Source organism: Seriola aureovittata, chromosome 1 (assembly GCF_021018895.1).
Source record: "Seriola aureovittata isolate HTS-2021-v1 ecotype China chromosome 1, ASM2101889v1, whole genome shotgun sequence".
NCBI classification, from domain to species: domain Eukaryota; kingdom Metazoa; phylum Chordata; class Actinopteri; order Carangiformes; family Carangidae; genus Seriola; species Seriola aureovittata.
Window position 1 is genome coordinate 3,667,732 of NC_079364.1, and position 17,860 is coordinate 3,685,591.

General features: G+C 40.4%; 3 protein-coding genes across 3 annotated transcripts; all 3 read left to right on the forward strand.

Moving 5' to 3' along the window:
* Positions 1-217: 217 nt before the first annotated feature.
* LOC130171355 (guanylyl cyclase-activating protein 2-like) lies at positions 218-2,246 on the forward strand. Its single transcript, XM_056379325.1, has 4 exons — positions 218-415; positions 515-664; positions 1,789-1,897; positions 1,997-2,246. Exons 1-4 carry the CDS (start codon positions 218-220, stop codon positions 2,122-2,124), a joined length of 585 nt encoding a protein of 194 aa, XP_056235300.1. The 3' UTR covers positions 2,125-2,246.
* A 1,548-nt stretch (positions 2,247-3,794) lies between these two features.
* LOC130169644 (guanylyl cyclase-activating protein 2-like) lies at positions 3,795-5,066 on the forward strand. Its single transcript, XM_056376545.1, has 4 exons — positions 3,795-3,995; positions 4,115-4,264; positions 4,689-4,800; positions 4,924-5,066. Exons 1-4 carry the CDS (start codon positions 3,795-3,797, stop codon positions 5,064-5,066), a joined length of 606 nt encoding a protein of 201 aa, XP_056232520.1.
* A 5,376-nt stretch (positions 5,067-10,442) lies between these two features.
* On the forward strand, positions 10,443-17,289 carry si:ch211-210p4.6 (malignant fibrous histiocytoma-amplified sequence 1 homolog). Its single transcript, XM_056376558.1, has 10 exons — positions 10,443-10,604; positions 11,495-12,359; positions 12,661-12,958; positions 13,258-13,444; positions 13,533-13,726; positions 13,984-14,483; positions 15,103-15,260; positions 15,372-15,546; positions 15,770-15,837; positions 17,231-17,289. The coding sequence occupies exons 1-10, from the start codon at positions 10,589-10,591 to the stop codon at positions 17,287-17,289; spliced, it is 2,520 nt and encodes an 839-aa protein (XP_056232533.1). The 5' UTR covers positions 10,443-10,588.
* Positions 17,290-17,860: the final 571 nt, after the last annotated feature.

Here is a 17,860-nt window from a genome sequence, read left to right on the forward strand (position 1 = left end):
ACACAGAGAGAGGAAACCCCAACAGCGTATAATACCATTGTAATCCCGAGGCCCCGCTAATCACTGTCTCACACGCAAACTTCAGCTTTGGGATTCCACAGAGTTATAAAAAAACACCTCAGAGTATGAGATGCACACTTCAAGCCCGGCCTCTCTCCGTGGCAGAGTACATACTCAGAGGCTACAGGACTATGGGCTGTTGAATCACGAGCCGGCCATGGGGCAGACCCAGCACACGGAGAACAGCGAGGAGATTGACGTCAAAGCTCTTCAGGACATGTACAAAAAGTTTGTCATGGAGTGTCCGAGTGGAGTACTTTTCCTGCACGAGTTCAAGCGTTTCTTTGGTGTGGACCCGACGGGAGAAGCGTCCGACTATGCGGAAAACATGTTTCGAGCTTTTGACAGAAATGGGGTGAGAGAGTAAGAAGCTTTAAGGGCCTGGCTCTGCTGTACATCGTTACCGAAATGTTAATAAATTAACCCAGTTGTTCTCATTCAACCTGTTTTTCAGGACAATACGATTGATTTCCTTGAGTTTGTGGCAGCACTCAATCTTGTTTTCCGGGGAGACCTGGAGCATAAACTGCGCTGGTCATTCAAGGTGTATGACAAAGACAGCAATGGTTATGTGGACAGGGACGAGCTACGGTCCATAATTGATGTAAGTCTATCTAGAAGTCATCTAAAAAAATATCTGGGGGGGGGGGGGGGGGGTTTGGATTCAGCACAGGTTTGAAAAACCAGATTCCGTTATAGTAAGCTCTCCTCTCACAGAATGATGTTTAGTACCACCTCCAAACTTAAGCACCAAGTGACAGCAGCTCAGTGTTTGATATTTGCAACATCTTCAATAGGACACGTTTTTTGCTTCTACCGTTCAGAACAGGCTGTGGACTTTGCCATGTCTTCTCCCGCTTGTTCTCCCATATTCGCTGTCTCCCTCTAACAAGCCAGAGCTACTTCGCTTCAAAAAAAACTTTGTTGGTTTTCAACCTCGAATAAATGCATCTCTATAATAAAATAATTCTCTATAGGTACAAATATTCCCTCTGGACAAGTCTTTAACCATGTGAGCCACACACTGATTTATAGGTACACAAATCACTGAGGACAACTTCTGTTTCAGTGGATGGAGATAATATAGAATCTTTTCACTGGTCAGATAATCTCATTGAGTCACTGTAGCTGCACCATTACATCACCTCTCTAGGAGCTAGTTACAGGTCTCACATTGAATGTGAAAATGATGATGGAGCAGCAGTCTCAGGGTCAAGTCTGAACCGAAATATTTTGTGACTTTGTTCCTCTGTTGGATTCCAAAATCTTCACTTCAGTGCCAGTCAGTTTTCATTGAAATAAAAACAAAGTATTAAATATGTGCATAACGAATGAGGAACCAGACGATGGGTAACCCTTGTGTATCTTAACGATTAACATATGAATCTGCATCTTCGTTTAAAGCAAAACACAATGCAAAGCTGGAAATTTGCAAACAGGTTTTGTTAATAATTTTTGAAATCATAGAAACAAGACATGATACACCAAACAATATACAATATATTAATAAAAGAGTGCTAAAGATCTTTGTAGTTGAAAGAGATCAATAGATGTATAACCAAAGTAAACATGATGCTCATTTATCCAATTACATCACTGCTCAAAACACATTGTAATATTGGTCAGTCATGGAGCGTATCGTGCATCATCACTAAGTGCAGCAGCTTATGGTGAAATGTGTTTGATCACGACATACAACATTTCTCTTTCTTTCTTGTTTCTGTCCAGAGCATCTATCGGATAAAGAAAGGCACAAAGACAGACATGAGCGACTCACAGCTGACGGTGGACGAGGTTGTGGATCGACTGTTACAGGCCGTCGACAGTGATGGAGATGGTAAACATTCAGTCTCATGTCACCGTTACAACGCGGTGAAAGTGCTTTAGAAGCAACAATAAACAAATTGAATATTTTCTTTTTTTTTTTGTTCCACAGGTCATATTAACATGGAAGAGTTCATTAGAGGCGCGCAGCAGGACCCCTGGGTGCTCAACATGTTGAAGTTGGACATGAACCCTGCAGGATGGGTGCTGGAGCAGAGGAGAAAGAGTGCGCATTTCTGAAATGGCAACGCACAGAGGCCTTTTCCATGTGGATGAAGGGACAATACTCCAGGCTAATTCTGTAGACGCATTATTGTTCTCCATTTTCACATTTAAAACTAAATAATCATTTTATTGTCTTTAAATACTTTTCAAGCAACAAGTTCAAGTTATTTTAAGCAAGTGCATATATACATTTATACATATATACTTACATACATGCTTGCTAACTGAAGTTACAGCCTTCTGAGCTCATAAAGTGTCAATATGTAAATAGAGATTATGTCTGCTTTTCTATTGTTATGTGTGTGTTTTTTACTGTTTCTAATTTTTTGCAAATGACAATATTACTGGGATGTAATATTATAGTAGTAATATTACGTTTTCAACACCTATAAATACAAGTTAAATAAAAAAAAACACTGAATTAAACCTGAAATGCATGTTGAGCTCTATTAGAAGTGTTTCACCACACGATGCACAGACGCCACCTACTGATCCACTTTGGTATGGCTGCCTTTTCACAGTCAGTAAAATCCTGGGGCTTTATGGGAGTGACTAACGGATTCTAGTTTCACCAGTTTACCTGTACAGGTTTACTTGTTACCCCGAGTGTCACCATGTCAGTTATATTCATGTAGATTCTGTTGTCAGACTCACTGACTACATCTAAAGGCAAACCGCAGTCCTATTATCAAGCCACACCTTGTGTCAAAATTGAAGATGAAAAAAAAGGTGGTCAATACTTTCTAATACAGTCTGATTTGTGGTGTCATTTCCTTCTATGAGTCAGGTACTGATAAAATAATTAAAAAAAAAAGGTTTCTCCCATTTTGACAGGAAAACACAGTGAAAACAAATTAGTTGTAAACATAATTTCCAGGAGACAGGGTTGCAACAACTAATTCCATAGGTGTTCTGCACAAAAGACATTTTGACAAATCACAGAAGGAAAAGCACAGGTTCAAATGATAAATAATAATTCCACTCAGCTGTATTCAATTCAACAGACAGGAAGAAGATGCGAACAAAGAGGTCACTAGAGGCACTAAAGAATGTAATTACTGTACAAGACCTGACAATAGGGAAGATAATTCATGGTTCATGGTTTAGATGCACAAATGAATTAAATCAATAGTCATTAGACTTGTAACCCGACAGCTTTAGCAGCTCCAGTTTACTGCAGTCTGCAGTCACTATCATGATCTCTCCTTCCCTCTGCCCAGGAGGTTATGATTACGTTTGTGTTTGTTTGTTCGTAAACAGGATTACGCAAAACGTACTAAACCAATTTGCACCGAACTTGGTGCATGAAGGGGGCGTGGGCCAGGGAAGAACACATTACATTTTTGGCGCAGATCCAAATAATTAACTGATGAACTGGTGACCCTGGGTCACGAAAGGTTCAAGACGGGATCATGAATGAGGATTACTGCTTAAAACTCATCTTACTGAAGCCTTGGACTAAAAATAAGCCTCTTGTTAGGGTCAAGGATCACATGAATCACTTATTACACTGTTGTAGACCCCTGAGCTGCAGAGGAGACCTTCGACAGCCGCCATGAAGTGGCCACGAAACTATTCATTGCAGGCAGTCTTCAGGATATTACTCTACTAAAACATCTGCATTTATTTCTCAACAAAATAAGAAACTCATCGTTTTTACTGCAGTGGTAGAGTCTGGACAGAGCATGGGTCAGAATCAGCAAAAACAGATAGAGGAAGAAGAACTGGAGTTAAACAGCATCCAGGACCTCTACAAGTCATTCATCAAGGAGTGCCCGAGCGGATCTTTGTACCTGCACGAGTTCAAGAGGATGTTTGGAGTACAGAACGGCACGCCTGAATCGCAATACATGGACAGCATCTTCCGAGCATTTGACATGAATCATGTGAGTTACAAAGCTTGAAGTAAAAATGTGATATCTGATTTATGTTCTTGAAAATATATTTTTATCTATCTGCACAAATCATGTTGGGAATTCAACAGTAATGTTTCCACGTTTTTCAGGACAACACAATGGATTTTATAGAATATGTGGCCGCACTTCATCTTGTTCTGCGTGGGAAACTTGAGGATAAGCTGCGGTGGTCCTTCAAGGTGTTTGACAACGATGACAATGGTCGTCTGGACAGACATGAACTACTGAAGATTGTAAAAGTAAGTCCTGAAATCATACAATGACAAGTGTTTGCTTTGAGGTATAGCATCAGATTTCATGTGTTTTTCAATGATTATATCTTTAGGGTTTTATTAACTGTATATGCATCAAATCCAGCAGTGATATAATGTTCTGTTCATTGATATTTTTAATAAAGGCACTAGATGAAAAGTTGAGGGATTATCAAAGTTGCTACAATTCATCCTCTTGGGACCATGAATGGCTGAACAAATTTGTTTGGTAATCTGTACAGTATTTGTTGAGAGTTCAATCTGGACCAAAGTGGCGAACCAAATGACGGACCATCAGTCCAACATTGCCATCCCCATGCAGAACCATGCCGCTAGCATGGTCAAAACATCACAAGTTCTCAACAGCATGATCAGTATGATAAACAGTCTAATTCCTGGATTTATCTTTCAGATAATCTACAAAATAAAGAAAGGCTCTGTGTCTGACGAAGCGGGAAAACCAAGCCTTACTCCTGCGGAGGTGTGCGATCGCATCTTTCGAGAGGTTGACGACAACAGTGACGGTAAGTTGACTGCATAGTTAAAACCGAAACGTTCTCAAAAAAGCAAAAACCCCCCAAAAATAGCTTTCCGCAGTGTTTAGCCATAAATAATTCAGTCGAAGCTATTCGCTGTTTGTGCTGCAGGTCAGATTACACTGGACGAGTTTGTCCAGGGCGCTCAGAGGAGTCCTTGGCTACAGAGCTTCCTGCGTCTTGATGTCAATCCCTCTGGATGGGTCCAGAGGTATTTGTGCGACAGGAAACTCACGAGTAGCAAAAGTTCCTGAAGTACATTCAGACCAACCTGCCAAATGGAAAAAAACCCTGATTGACGCCTCGGCCAGCAGCGTGTCAGAAGACTCCGCTCGCCTTCATCATGGTACAGTGTAAAACCTGCAATATGGTGACTGAGATAAAAAATACCGGACGCACTGAGCATTTTCACACCTTGAGGAAAACAAGCTTTTCTTCAGATATGTGATTTTAGAAGAAATGAAACATTATATTAAGAGAATGTGATTTAATCTGTGGCCTCATATTACTCTGACGTTATTTTATGAATCATTATTAAATATTTGTTCATTTTTTTAAAAATAAACATTGAACGGAAGTGGCTGTTAGTAGCATACAGTGTGGTGTGGTCTTTTTCTAAGGCTACAATGGAGAGAAAGTGCTCTCATGTTTTACTCATATGTTGCATACAGAAACAGAAACAATAAACAGGAACAGCAGGGGCACTTCAGCAATTTAGTATTTCACTTCTGTCGAGCATGAAGAGAGATTTCAGAGAAAATCAATATCGATAGAGGACAGACTGAAACATTCTGAATTTGAGTCCCTGGGATTAGACAAGCTTAAAAAAAACACTTGATCCTACACTCCCCATAATGAAACTTCATGGAGTCCCTGTTAGCCCCTCCCTGACTGGTCAACAGCCATGTCTTTAAACTCTCCACCTCTTTTTGTAATGCAAAGTTTATTTTCAATATCCTCAGAGTGGTAACCCGTGACTAGTCAGTCTGACGTGTAAAAGTGATGCAGTGCCCCTTTAAATCGTCCAGAGATCAAGATAGTGACGTCAACATAAAGTATATGTGAGTGCTGAACAACATGAATCATGGTTATGTTAGTCTATGACCCTAACCTTCTTAAATGCTTTGATTAAACTTTGCCTTTCTCAGCACGACTGTGTGACGTAACAATGAATTATGATTGATTGTAATTTACTAGTTTTCAGTCGTAAAACTGACAAATGTCTGTCTATTGTTGATGTGTATCTGTAACGGCACACTGCAATGTTTGCTTTAACTACATGTACATGGTAACACATGATTAAATTTACTGAAACCACAACACAACAGATTTTGACGATGACTAATTTTCACCACTGCCACATAAAAGACACAAAGATTGTCCGATGTGACTATTTTGAATTTACATGACACAGGTGGGGAATGAATTTGGCACAAACAGCATCACTAATCTTGACACCTATTTTTGTTACACTATGCTGGAGTAGAGTTCACAGATTTAACGTTTAGCTGACAAATCTACATTTAAATCCAGACCATAATAATATGTGCTGCTCTAACTGAGCAGACGTGGATCCACAACAAGTAAATGTCTTCACGACTCTAAACTGATTATTAGGCCGGAAGAAGAACATTTACTCTAATGATATTAAATTTCTTTGAAGAACAGCATCATAGGATAAAAAACATGGACATGTACTGTGATATTATCAGACAGTATTTTATTTGATCTACTCCGGATCACTCTGTTCTTCTTATTTCACTCTCTCAGCTCCACTCACCTTTCCCTGGAAATATCCTGCTGACTGCTTCTGCTGCTCTGCTCATATTCATCAAGTCAAGTCCAGTATCATCCTAGAACATGTGTGAAAAATGACATTGCTATCATGGAATTACATTTTCATTTTCAAGTTTACATGATTATCTTAATAGTCCCCAACAGGCTTCTATAATGACTTTAATATTTATAATTTTAGCCTGTCATTTCTCCAGATGCTTTGAGGAATGAACACTATATCATAATCATGGATTGTGCATTTAAAGGAGAATCTAACCCTTTTTAAGAATTCACATTTGTTATTCCTGTGCCCCAGAACAAACTGGTGAATAATTGTGAACATGCAGCACTCTGTAACAATGAATGGGGCTCTGATGCTGCAAGGCCATAAAATATTTGTGTAATTTCTTACACTAAAATGAGTGTTTCAAATTTTAAGCTTTATATCCAATTCAAAATCTGGATGAGAGCTGTGGGGGGGTGCTCTACACAGCTACTGTAGATTATTGGGTTCGTGAGCAATTAGGGAATTTAGTGGCTGGAGGTAATTTCAGCTGTATAACTTCAGCAGCCTGACTCAATTAGAAAGAGTAATGCAATTCCTGCATTCCACATTTTCATTTGTCACTTCTGACGTTTAATCGATATTTTACTGGAAATCGCATCGGTTGATTCTTCACAAAGTCAGTGCCCCTCATGTTGATCTATGGATTCTCTCTGACGTCTCGCCTCAGGACAGATAATTCAGATTTAACTGTCTTTGGGCCCAGGAGTAACACGTGGTATTTAAGCCTTTCATTTAGTCAAAATTGCTTTCAAATTAATGAACTGCCGGTTTATGTGATTATTATTTATTAGTAACATGAAGTTCGTGCACAGGTGCTGTTGGACTCATAGTTGCAGTTTACCATCACTTACCACCTCAGTTATTGATTTTTGCTGCTGTGGACTTCATGCTGGTTTACTCTGTGTCCATAAGGATGTGAGTACTTGTGTTGTGTAAATGTGTCTTTTAATAAAACGGCATGTTATGTTATCTGATTCCATGCTGCATCTAAGGGAAGGGCCGGCGTGCGGAAAATAGCAGGAAATTAACAAACGCGGTTCAGGCCCACCGCCGGAACAGTAGGCCTAATGGCTGTCCGCCAGGTTCGGCGCGCTTCAGGCCTGGTCGTGGAACCGCGAACCCGGTCCACCTGGTTTTCGGAATCCAACAACCCTCAACCAGGTTTGAAGCACGCCACACTTGCCGGTTGATTTCCTGCAATTTCCCCCATGCCAGCCCTTCCCTTAGATGCAGGATGGAATCAGATTACATGACATGAAGTGCGAGTCTTTGCCAGAATAATGTGAAAAATGTGAATAACAGCATAAGAAAAGTAAACTGGGGAACAAACAAACAAACGCAGAAACGTTTCGTACCTGTGGCAGTTTTAGAAATCGGACGAACAGGAAACGGGGCGTGCAGGGGAAAAACCAGAGGTGCGCACATCTGTCTGCTTAGATTAACTGCGCACATACGGGCATTTCGCCCGAAACGCGCCAACTTTGCTTTAAATACTGAAGACAAAATGCAGAAAGGTCGCAGTTGGTACATGCCTGGCTCTGAAAACAGTCCGCCGTCCAAACACTCAGAAACTTCTACCTTAAATGCAGTCTGCAAGAATCAACTGCCCGGTACCGGAGGTAAGTCCGACAGCGTCGGAAGCTTTGAATTTCCTTTCTCAGCAAAGCTGTTCGAAAAAAATGTTAATTTCTTCACGCCTCATGTGAACAGTGCGACATTTACTGGCCTGAATGTAAGATAGGAAAACACAAACGTTTGCATATCACAAAAAGAATATCGGTAAAAGGGAAACCATGAGTGTAGTTTGTATTCTAACCATACATTTATAGTAATTACTGTTAAAGTAGTTATTTTTGTGCGTCATTCCTGAGCGCACAGTGGGACTTTTTGTGCACAGGCAAAATACATTTTGCAAACACACAAATGATATTTTGAAAAATATATATATTTTTGAGCAAATAATATCGTACCCTGAGCAAACTAAAATCTTAGACGCCATGTAAACTGGTAAAACGGATCTGTCACATTTCATCTCCGGGTTGGTGCTCCTGTAAAAGTGTCGGGCCTCCTATCGGTTAATATGTGTTTTACAGCGGGTCTGGGCTGGACAGGTGACAGGTGTGTTTACAGTGTCTGTGCTTTGAAAGACGTCACAGCAGGAAAGGGGTGAAAATTGGCGGGTTCGCTCGGGTGTTGCGTTTACATCACTGCCGATCGGAGCCGGGGCCGCCATTACGTCGTAATGAGTCGTTTGACCCGGATGTGAATGCCGATTTAGTCCCTTTCCATCGCCGAAAAAAGCCCGATGTTAGCGGGTTTGCAAAGAGATTTATCTTTGTTAAAAACCCGTGTGATTTCAATATAAGATTACAAAATAACAAAATGTAAAAAAAAAAAAACCATTACAGAGAACTTTCTAAATGCAAAGAATGTCATCGATTTCTAGTCTTCTTTCCTAACAGGTGCTACCCAACAGGGAGTTTCTCTAGTATGAGGTGTAATTCAGACAGAGTCCATGTTGTTTCAGCTGCTTTTACACCTCTGTGTGTTTATTACATTCCCACACAAATATTGAAAAACATTTGAAACCTTTCTTTCTCTCTGCATCCAGGACATATGGAGTACAACAAGGTGCCACCTCAGCTGCATTCAGGACCCACCAGGTGTGCAGCTGTACACGGAGACTGGTAGGCTGACAAACGGCGGGGTCAGCCTGCCGGTTTCCACCTTAAATAGTTCATCCCAGGTATATGTGTGGGTCTCGTGTGCGTATGTTGTATATTATCATTTCATGCAAACATTAAAATCTTTATGGTCCAAAACCTTTTTTCCTCAAGCCAGTGCCAAGTACTCCCAAGCTCCTGGCAACACCTGCCACACAGAGCAGGAGTAATGGTGAGTTGTGTATCCTCCCAGATACCAGGAGAGGCAGCTTAGGGTATACAGCTCGCCGGCTGGCTGCATGGCCATTTCTTATGTTACGTGTACCTTACACTATAAGCAAGAAATAAAGTTTCCTTCCTTTGAAAAAATACTATGTGACATCTTTTCCCTGAATAATCACTTATTCATCATTGTCACTTATTGAATTGTTAACTGTCACCCATTCCGCTCCCTTTATCATATGTAGAGGTAACACTCATTTGAAGCAGATAAGCAATTTATTTTTTATTTTTCGCCCGGACAATGATGTGACAAGCCACATCACAATCTTGATGTAATTGAAAGTGACTGTGCAGCAGGTCAGCCAGAGGTGACTTGTCACTCCCCACTCGGCCTTGCTGCTCAGCACAGTTGAGGAGCTGTGGTGGGAAACCCACTATTGCCAAACAGCTCAGATAATAGTTTCAGCGCACAGGCTGCAAAATGAAGTGGAAAGCAGAATAATCAGTAAGAAAAGGTTGAGTAGGCTCATACTAGAGCAATTATTGGGTTGTGTGTGCATGGAATATGGATTGTATTTCTAGCACTAAGACTGTTAAAGTAAAATCAAAGAAGGGTCAAAACTTTTGAACTTAACCACACATGTTGTAATTTGGTCCAAACCTGCAACATAAAGACAGAGTGAGACAATAAGAAGCACAGTGAATGTGCATGGTGCAGTGAAGCCAGAGTGTACAGCACTTAGGCACCATCTGGTGGTAGTATCAAGAACGACACTATGACACTGAGTTTGCAGAGTTTCATTCACTACAAATAATAAGTTGTTTATCTCAAAATTAAGTAAGAAAAGGGTGCTTTTTCTTATTTCTTTGTTCCAAATTGTGACATAAAATAAAATGGGAAGTACTCTGAGTTTGCATATTCCAGTTCCTCATGCCTGCAGTGGGAGCCAGTAGTTTGCATCGATCATAAAGTAACTGGTCTGTTTCACTCTCGGTACACTTCCTGAGGATATCACCCATCAAGAAAACACAAAGATCTGTGAAGAAAATGGCCTGTATAAGTGGTAAGCAACCTAACATGCACTTCAAATATTGTTTGAGGTCTGTGATTTCTGTTGGGAATGTTGACATATCTGTTTGGTACAGAAATATTATACTGAGAGATACCAGTATAATGTTCCATAATACTTGTCTACCATCGACACAGTTGAGGTAAGTAACTTCCAATGAGGTATTATGCCTTTAAAAAAAAAAAAAAAACAGTTTATATAACAATATTAAGGTAGTTTTATGGGGAACAGGCTAAACTCAAATACCAAAACAAACACCATTGAGTTTTTTATAAGTATAAATTATATATTTATAAATAATAGGATGAACCTACGAAAATGCTCTCTTTTACATTTAATATCCTATTTTGAGATTTTCAGTTGCAAATCATGAATCACTTGTTTCGCTCTGTTCAGTGTAAAGATTTGTGGTCACTGACCATATTCATTAATGCTTCTTTCTAAGCTAAGCGGCTGCAGCACATGCTCATTGTACAATTCAGTAGTGAGTTGTGTCTGTTGCTGGTTTCAGGAACAGTCCACTGGAGGGAGTTCCACTTCTAAAAGCTAACGAGTCATCCAGTAGTGATGATGACTAACAATAGTGCTGCATCCTGTTTTTGATCAAACTCTGGTTATGGTGTTTATGTTGAACTAGTGTCCCCTTGTTAACCTCATCCTATACATTATTGTAACCTTCGTTCTTTTGAAGGCAACAGGTTTACTAAGTTATCTAACTTTTGCTCAGTGAAACTCCCAAGACCCCCTAAACCTAGAGCATGGACATAGAAATAGCTGTGCCTGCTTTTATGTTGTGAGGTTCTCCAGGCAACTCAGTAAACCTGCTTTTTTGACATAATGCCCATGTCTTAAATATACTGTAAATGTATTCATTCACAACACAGCAAAAAGTTGGGAGGAGTGGGACCTGTCAGGACAGAAACTGAAGTCTCTTCCTCGGGATCTGCTGACACATGCTAGGAGTGTGGATTTGCAGAGGAACAAACTGAAACGGGTCATTGGCATCTCCAGATTCACCCACCTGATGGAGCTTAATCTCTCCAGGAACAAGATAATGGAGTTTTCTCAGGAAATGTGCTACCTGGACAAACTGGAGATACTCTACATGAACCAGAACAACATCAGAGTCATTCCAGAGGGAATCTTCCCCCATTTAAAAATGCTAAAGTTTGTAAAACTCAGCACCAATCGCTTGGCCAAGCTTCCTTCAGATATAAACCAGTGCACCAGCATCACTTATCTGGACCTTTCCAGGAACTGCCTGCAAAACATCGAACCACTGATCGGTCTCCCGAAATTGAAGGAGCTTTTTGTTGAAAGGAACCGACTGACCGAGCTCCCATTCCAGCTCTTCCAGGCCAGTAACTGCGAGCTGACTGTGTGTGAGGCCAAAGCCAACCCGCTGAGGTGCCCACCAGAGGAGGTCTGTGCTGGAGGGGTCGAGGACATCCAGAGCTACTTCCGTCAAATTGAGGAGAACCCAAACACATGCAGTGCCTGGACGGTCAAGACCATGTTCCTGGGATCCTCCATGGCGGGGAAGTCCACACTGTGCCGCAGCCTGAGAGAAGGGAAGCCCGTGGTGGTGGCAGTAAAGGACCGGACCGAGGGAATTGAGATCAGTCAACTGTACACCCAAAAAGTCCGTTTCTTTTTCTGGGACTTTGCAGGGCAGGAGGAGTACTACCTGACGCACCATGTCTTCATCACATCACGAGCCCTCGTCATCCTTACTGTTGATTTATCCAGGTGAGCAAGTATTAAGATTTTGATAAATCTATAATCTATAAAGTCACTGGTTCCCAGTCTTTTTGGCGTTTGACTCTGTAATGCTAGGATCATATGTTGAACCCTGCCCAATCATTACTGAGCTTCTTGAAATGCAAAGCTTATTGGGTGAAGTGGAAGACAAACAGTGTTTGTTTTTTTTTTTAACTGTGGAGTCATTTTATTTGCACAAGTAACAACCACTAATGTGCACACTGGTTTATCTTTTTAGGATTTTGAAATGAGACGCTGAGAAAATTGTCTGATTTTCATTTCCAACCAGTTACAGCATTGAGAACCCGCAATCCTTCAAAGACAAACTGTGGTTCTGGATAAACAACATCCAGTTGCGTGTGCCAGACTCGGTGGTCCTGCTGGTGGGAACACACTGCGACCAGTGCAGAGACCAGGAGGAGGTGATGGAGAAGAAGACGGACATCGAGGAGAAGGTCAAAACCATGCTGGAAAACCGGAGGATGGTTTTAAAACACCAGAAAAAAAACCTGGAAGAAAACACAGACCCCTCTCTCTTTGCAGACCAGGTGGATGAGCTGGATTGTCTTTTGGAATACAATTTGAAGGTAATGATGAATTGATGGATATATATTATGTTGTTCTAAAGGTCTTACTTTTGTATAATATATCACTTTTTTGCCTCTAAATTTGTTTTTAGATATAGTTTAGTTCCATGTGTACTGATACATTAATTTTACAATATTGCCATGTAAATAAATGCTCTTAAAATCTTCTATTTTAATAATTAAAATAATTAATTTCAAGAAAAGCATTAGGAACCCCCCTCAGTTGTGCTACGGTCTAAATGAACTTTTCTTGTCTTGCCTATAGAGCCTTTCACAGATGCTCTTAACCTTCCTTTCAGGTTCTTGATCTCTTGACTCTTGACTGCACAAAGATTGAGGATATTGCAAAACTCAGAAGTCATATTTTGATGTGCATTCAGTCGGAAAGTGTGTTTCTGTGTTCTGAGAGTATCTTACCAAAAAGCTATGAAGAAGTGGAACAAGCTATTTACACACTTGTTGCTTTAGAACAAGTTCCCCAGCATGGTAAGTAACTCCATCAACTGCGTATTTAAAGAAAACTAAGATTAAGACTTTACATCTTAATTAAAATGTGTTCTGTTTTCCATATTAGGTATTGTTCTGATTGACGAACTGAACGATTTCATTCTAAACCATGTTAACCTGAGCAGAGACAGTCTCCAGTCCATCTTGCGATTCCTCTTGCGGTATCTGCACCGGATTGGGATGATCGTTTGGTACGAGGACATCGATGTGCTAAGTGACAGAGTGTTTATCAAGCCTTCGTTCCTCATCTCAATTTTCAAGGTCAGCATTTGCTTTTCGTCTTGATTGTTGTTCTGTTAATGCCCATTGTGTCTTAATTCCCATTTACATTTTCACAGAACCTCCAGCTTAGTCGTTAGAGACAGTATGTGTCACAGAGGCGGTCTGTCTGCAGCCCTCCACATGGATAACAGTAGAGTTCGCAGAGACAAGGACTGCAGTGCGGTGTCAGTTGTCATAAGAGCAGCTAAACTCTTTTCATCCATTTTTGCCCTTCCTGCCGCTTTCTCTAAACACAGGGCATTGTGAGACATGACCTGGTGCAGCATCTGGAGGGGGTCTCCAGAGACCTTCTCATGCAGGAGGGGGCTCTGGTGAAACAAAAGTTCACCTGGGTGGATGACCTGAGGTGCAGAGGGACCCTACACAATGCAGCCATGCGAATCTTGGTCCGCAAAGAGTTAGAGAAACTGTTTGTGGACGATGACGACTTGATCAGAGAGGTGGTGGGAACCAAGAGGGAGGAAGGTGTGATACTCACCCTGCTGCAGTATTTTGAAGTCTGCCTCCCCACTCTTGTCGGAAGCCCCCTGAACCCCCATGCTCTAGAGTCCATCTCCGGTGTGAAGCAGTGGGAGTCAGGCAGGGAGGCCAAAAGAGATCCAGATGGCGCCTGTCTCTTCCCCATGTACCTGAAGGACGACCGCATAGTGTGCCACAAGTGGGGCGAGGACAAGCGAGACGACCTCAGTGTTCACATCTACTTCCTGCCCGAGATTCCTCACGGCTTCTTCCACAGGTAGAAAAAGCTCCTGACATGTTTCCTCATTGGACATTTTCTGTATCACAGTTAATAATTACAGTTATAGCTGAAATCCATAATAATGAGATTATTGTTATTATACCCATCAGTATGGGTATGAGGAATGTTCTTGATTTAGCCTATATGTTGTTAATGTGTTTTATTGTTATTAGGCATAATTTTAGGCCATGAATCTGCTGTGTGGGCACAAAAACAAATTATGGTTATCAATAGCAGCGAAGTGTGGACATTTAGTGTCACTCATCAAAATGCTATTTGCAGCCTAACAGATGTGCTGAATTAGCAAGGATCACATTTTTTGTTCCTTTAATACTGTATACCTGCCAATACAGAGTCCGACCCCATACTTATGTTAATTCAAATGTTGATTAAATATGTATCTGACAAACTGAAATAGCAACTGTTAATCTGGCACATCTTATTTTTCACAAGCTACTTGATCCAAATATCGAATATTTAGTTTATAAGCTTAAATAATAGACATGATATAAATGAAAGTTAACCTGTGTGTTTCCTCTTTGAAATATACAAATTAAATTAGTTTAGAGCAATAAATGTCCGTAAATTACTTTCATGTACTGTATGTAACCATCAGAGTGACCATCAAGACGTGCTCCTTGTTCACGACTCACTGGGCGGGCAGAGAGCAGAGTCTCCTCTGCTGTGGGAACAGGCTGGTTCTGGTCAGACAGAGGAATAAAGATGGAGATCCGTTCATAGAGATCCGCTGCAGGAGACCTGAGAAGGATGAGGGTAAAAAAAAATATTGTTATTTATTTTTTAAATCTATGATCGCTCTTTCATAATGAGACCAAACACTGTGCACAGCTACAGAGCAGACAGCCGTTCCTGTTCTCTCCTCAGAGTTTCGGCCGTTGTGGGATCTGATCTTGGCCGTGATGTCCAAGCTGTTCGTGCTGTCGAGGCAGTGGCCAGGACTGACTCAGCAGGTGCACACTCCTTGTCCAGAGCGAGGCTGTCCACACTACTTCACCTGGAGGGACTGGCAGGAGCTCAGCAACACTAACCTATACAACCTGTAAGTGTTGCGTGGTTGTATTAACAAATAAGATTATAAAAACTGTCTGATTTATGATTTCTTATTAGATGTTTTGTGTTTTAAAATAGTCACTGAGTGCTCTCATTGTCACATCTTTTGTTTCTGTTGTCAGCAATACAAATGTGATTGACTCAGATTGACTTGTGTCTCAAGCAAAGACAACACAGTCCCACGTTTCCATTTTTGTCTTTTTTTTTAACAGCGTGAAGGAGGAGAAATTAGTGTGCCAGGGAGGCCATACACGACGGACAGAGCTGATCTTTCCAAAAGGTAAAGGGGAAAAAATATATTACATTTATTTATATATAAAAAATATATGTTTTGAGTTTGTTTTTAATTATATTACAACCTGTTTTCACTTCAGTTCCCACTTTGCAGCGAGGAGTTTGATGAAAATAACCTCAGAGGTGAGAAACAAAACACCATGAGGATGACTGACTCCAAATGTTCACCTTCAGTGGTTGAGATGAAACATAACCAGAAGTTTACAAATTGTTCTTTAAGTGAAAATTGTAATAAAAATTTGTTTATTGTAGCATTTTGTGATTGCTCTGAAAACAAATAAATGTCACAAAGGTCAAATAATACTAATGTGTTAATCATAAAAACATGTGTCATCATGTGTGATAAGTGACATCAAGAATTGATCATTTATCATCAGCTCAACAAATCCCTCATATTCCTGTTTTGCTTTACGTTGCCTTCAAGTGCAGTCAAAAAATATACCTATTCCCAGCTTGCCTTCTGACTGTAGATGACGAAGTAATCAGGAAGACCATTGATGCCATTTATATTAAATATTACCTTCACAGCAGTGTTGCAAAGATGTCTACGATTGGCCAGAGTGCAGAAACAAAGGAAATGGATTCCACAGCTGTCTTATACCTTTTGATGCAAAAACATTTCCTTGGTGGCCCTGAAGGAGCCGCTCAAAGTATTAGCAGCAGTCCTGCATTTGTAGCTATTACAGTAAGCTGTTACGGTGTGAATGTACAGGTTTAGGACCTTCACAAATTAAGGTTGTGCTGTTTATGTGTTGCCGTGTTTATATGGAAGAATTTTGTGTTTATATGGAAGAATTTTAATTTAATTTAATGTTTCTTTTTAATTACTTGGGCATTTCTTTGAGAGGGGCTCTGGGGCTTAGGAGTGAACCTGTAAGAAAGAATGATAAAAGAATGACAGCAGATCGGGTGGAAAAAAAAGACCAACAGGATGTAGACTGGTAGAAAAAAAAAAAAGCAGAAATCAAGACAAATATTGTTCTAATAATGTCAGTGTCATCACTTCTCCAAGACTTCCTGTATTTGTAAACACAACATGCTGTGTTTGTGTGTAAAGTGTCGCCCTCTGCTGGTTCCTGTCTGACACGACTCCTTAATGATCTCAGTTCTAGTTAATGGACATGTCAACATACTGTCTCCAATGTGAATGTAGTGTTTGTTTCACAGTGTAAGGATGAAGCTGAGAGCTTTGATGGATTCATAAACTACTGTCAGTATGTAGACCCGCAGGAGACATTACACGTGTTACATGCACCAGTAACAGAGAGTTGATAAATATACTGGCTCAGATATTTCAGATTAGTCCAGTCTCATAGTGACTGTTTATATCCACCAGCAACTATCCACCTCTGTTTTTCTACTCTGTGTTTTTCATCCAGTTACTAGCCCTCTCCTCTCTGCTGTGGGAGCTCCTGCTGCCTTCAAGGTCTCCTCGTAAAACTCCAACTTTTGGAGGTAATGATGAGTTTATAAAAGTCTGACGTTTTATTAAGAAAAATGTAATCATTCAGTTTAACTTAATCTTAAGAATCACAGCTGTGAGAGTTAAAACAGACAGATACAGCTGAGATAATAGGCTATGTCTCTTTTTGTTCCTTTTTTTTTTATCAAATATGCAATTTGTGCTAATATGCAAAGTAGGGCAGACCAGTGGTTTCAGTCTAAATTCTACTAATAAAACCTGAACTAAAACATAATTGATGGGATTAAAAAGCAGTGCCATTGTTATTTGATGTTCAGTGCCATCACTTCTCATTGGAAATCGAGTCCCCTTTTTATAGTCTTGGGCATTATTCCTGTTTGGTTATTCTAACATTTCTTAAAACCAGTTTAGTAATTGTTGAAATGAGGTGATGTTGCTACAAATAAGTCTGTTGGGATTGTAAGCAAACCCCAGGTTGAAGCTTTCCCAGTCTGCCCATGAGGTGGGGATGTTTGGCTGCTAACTAATTTGTAAAAGGAAAATAACAACAAAAGACTCTGAGGATCTAGAAAAATACAATATATTG

What these genes read in the sequence shown, in the direction of transcription:
- si:ch211-210p4.6 (XM_056376558.1), top strand. An exon ending in AGAACAAGTTCCCCAGCATG is followed by an intron (nt 13,445 to 13,532) that starts GTAAGTAACTCC and finishes TTTCCATATTAG; the next exon opens with GTATTGTTCTGATTGACGAA. An exon ending in GAGACCTGAGAAGGATGAGG is followed by an intron (nt 15,261 to 15,371) that starts GTAAAAAAAAAT and finishes TTCTCTCCTCAG; the next exon opens with AGTTTCGGCCGTTGTGGGAT.
- LOC130171355 (XM_056379325.1), top strand. Translation starts at nt 218, where the DNA reads ATGGGGCAGACCCAGCACACGGAGAACAGCGAGGAGATTGACGTCAAA. An exon ending in AGCTACGGTCCATAATTGAT is followed by an intron (nt 665 to 1,788) that starts GTAAGTCTATCT and finishes GTTTCTGTCCAG; the next exon opens with AGCATCTATCGGATAAAGAA. An exon ending in CGTCGACAGTGATGGAGATG is followed by an intron (nt 1,898 to 1,996) that starts GTAAACATTCAG and finishes TTTGTTCCACAG; the next exon opens with GTCATATTAACATGGAAGAG.
- LOC130169644 (XM_056376545.1), top strand. Translation starts at nt 3,795, where the DNA reads ATGGGTCAGAATCAGCAAAAACAGATAGAGGAAGAAGAACTGGAGTTA. An exon ending in GAGCATTTGACATGAATCAT is followed by an intron (nt 3,996 to 4,114) that starts GTGAGTTACAAA and finishes CACGTTTTTCAG; the next exon opens with GACAACACAATGGATTTTAT. An exon ending in AACTACTGAAGATTGTAAAA is followed by an intron (nt 4,265 to 4,688) that starts GTAAGTCCTGAA and finishes TTTATCTTTCAG; the next exon opens with ATAATCTACAAAATAAAGAA.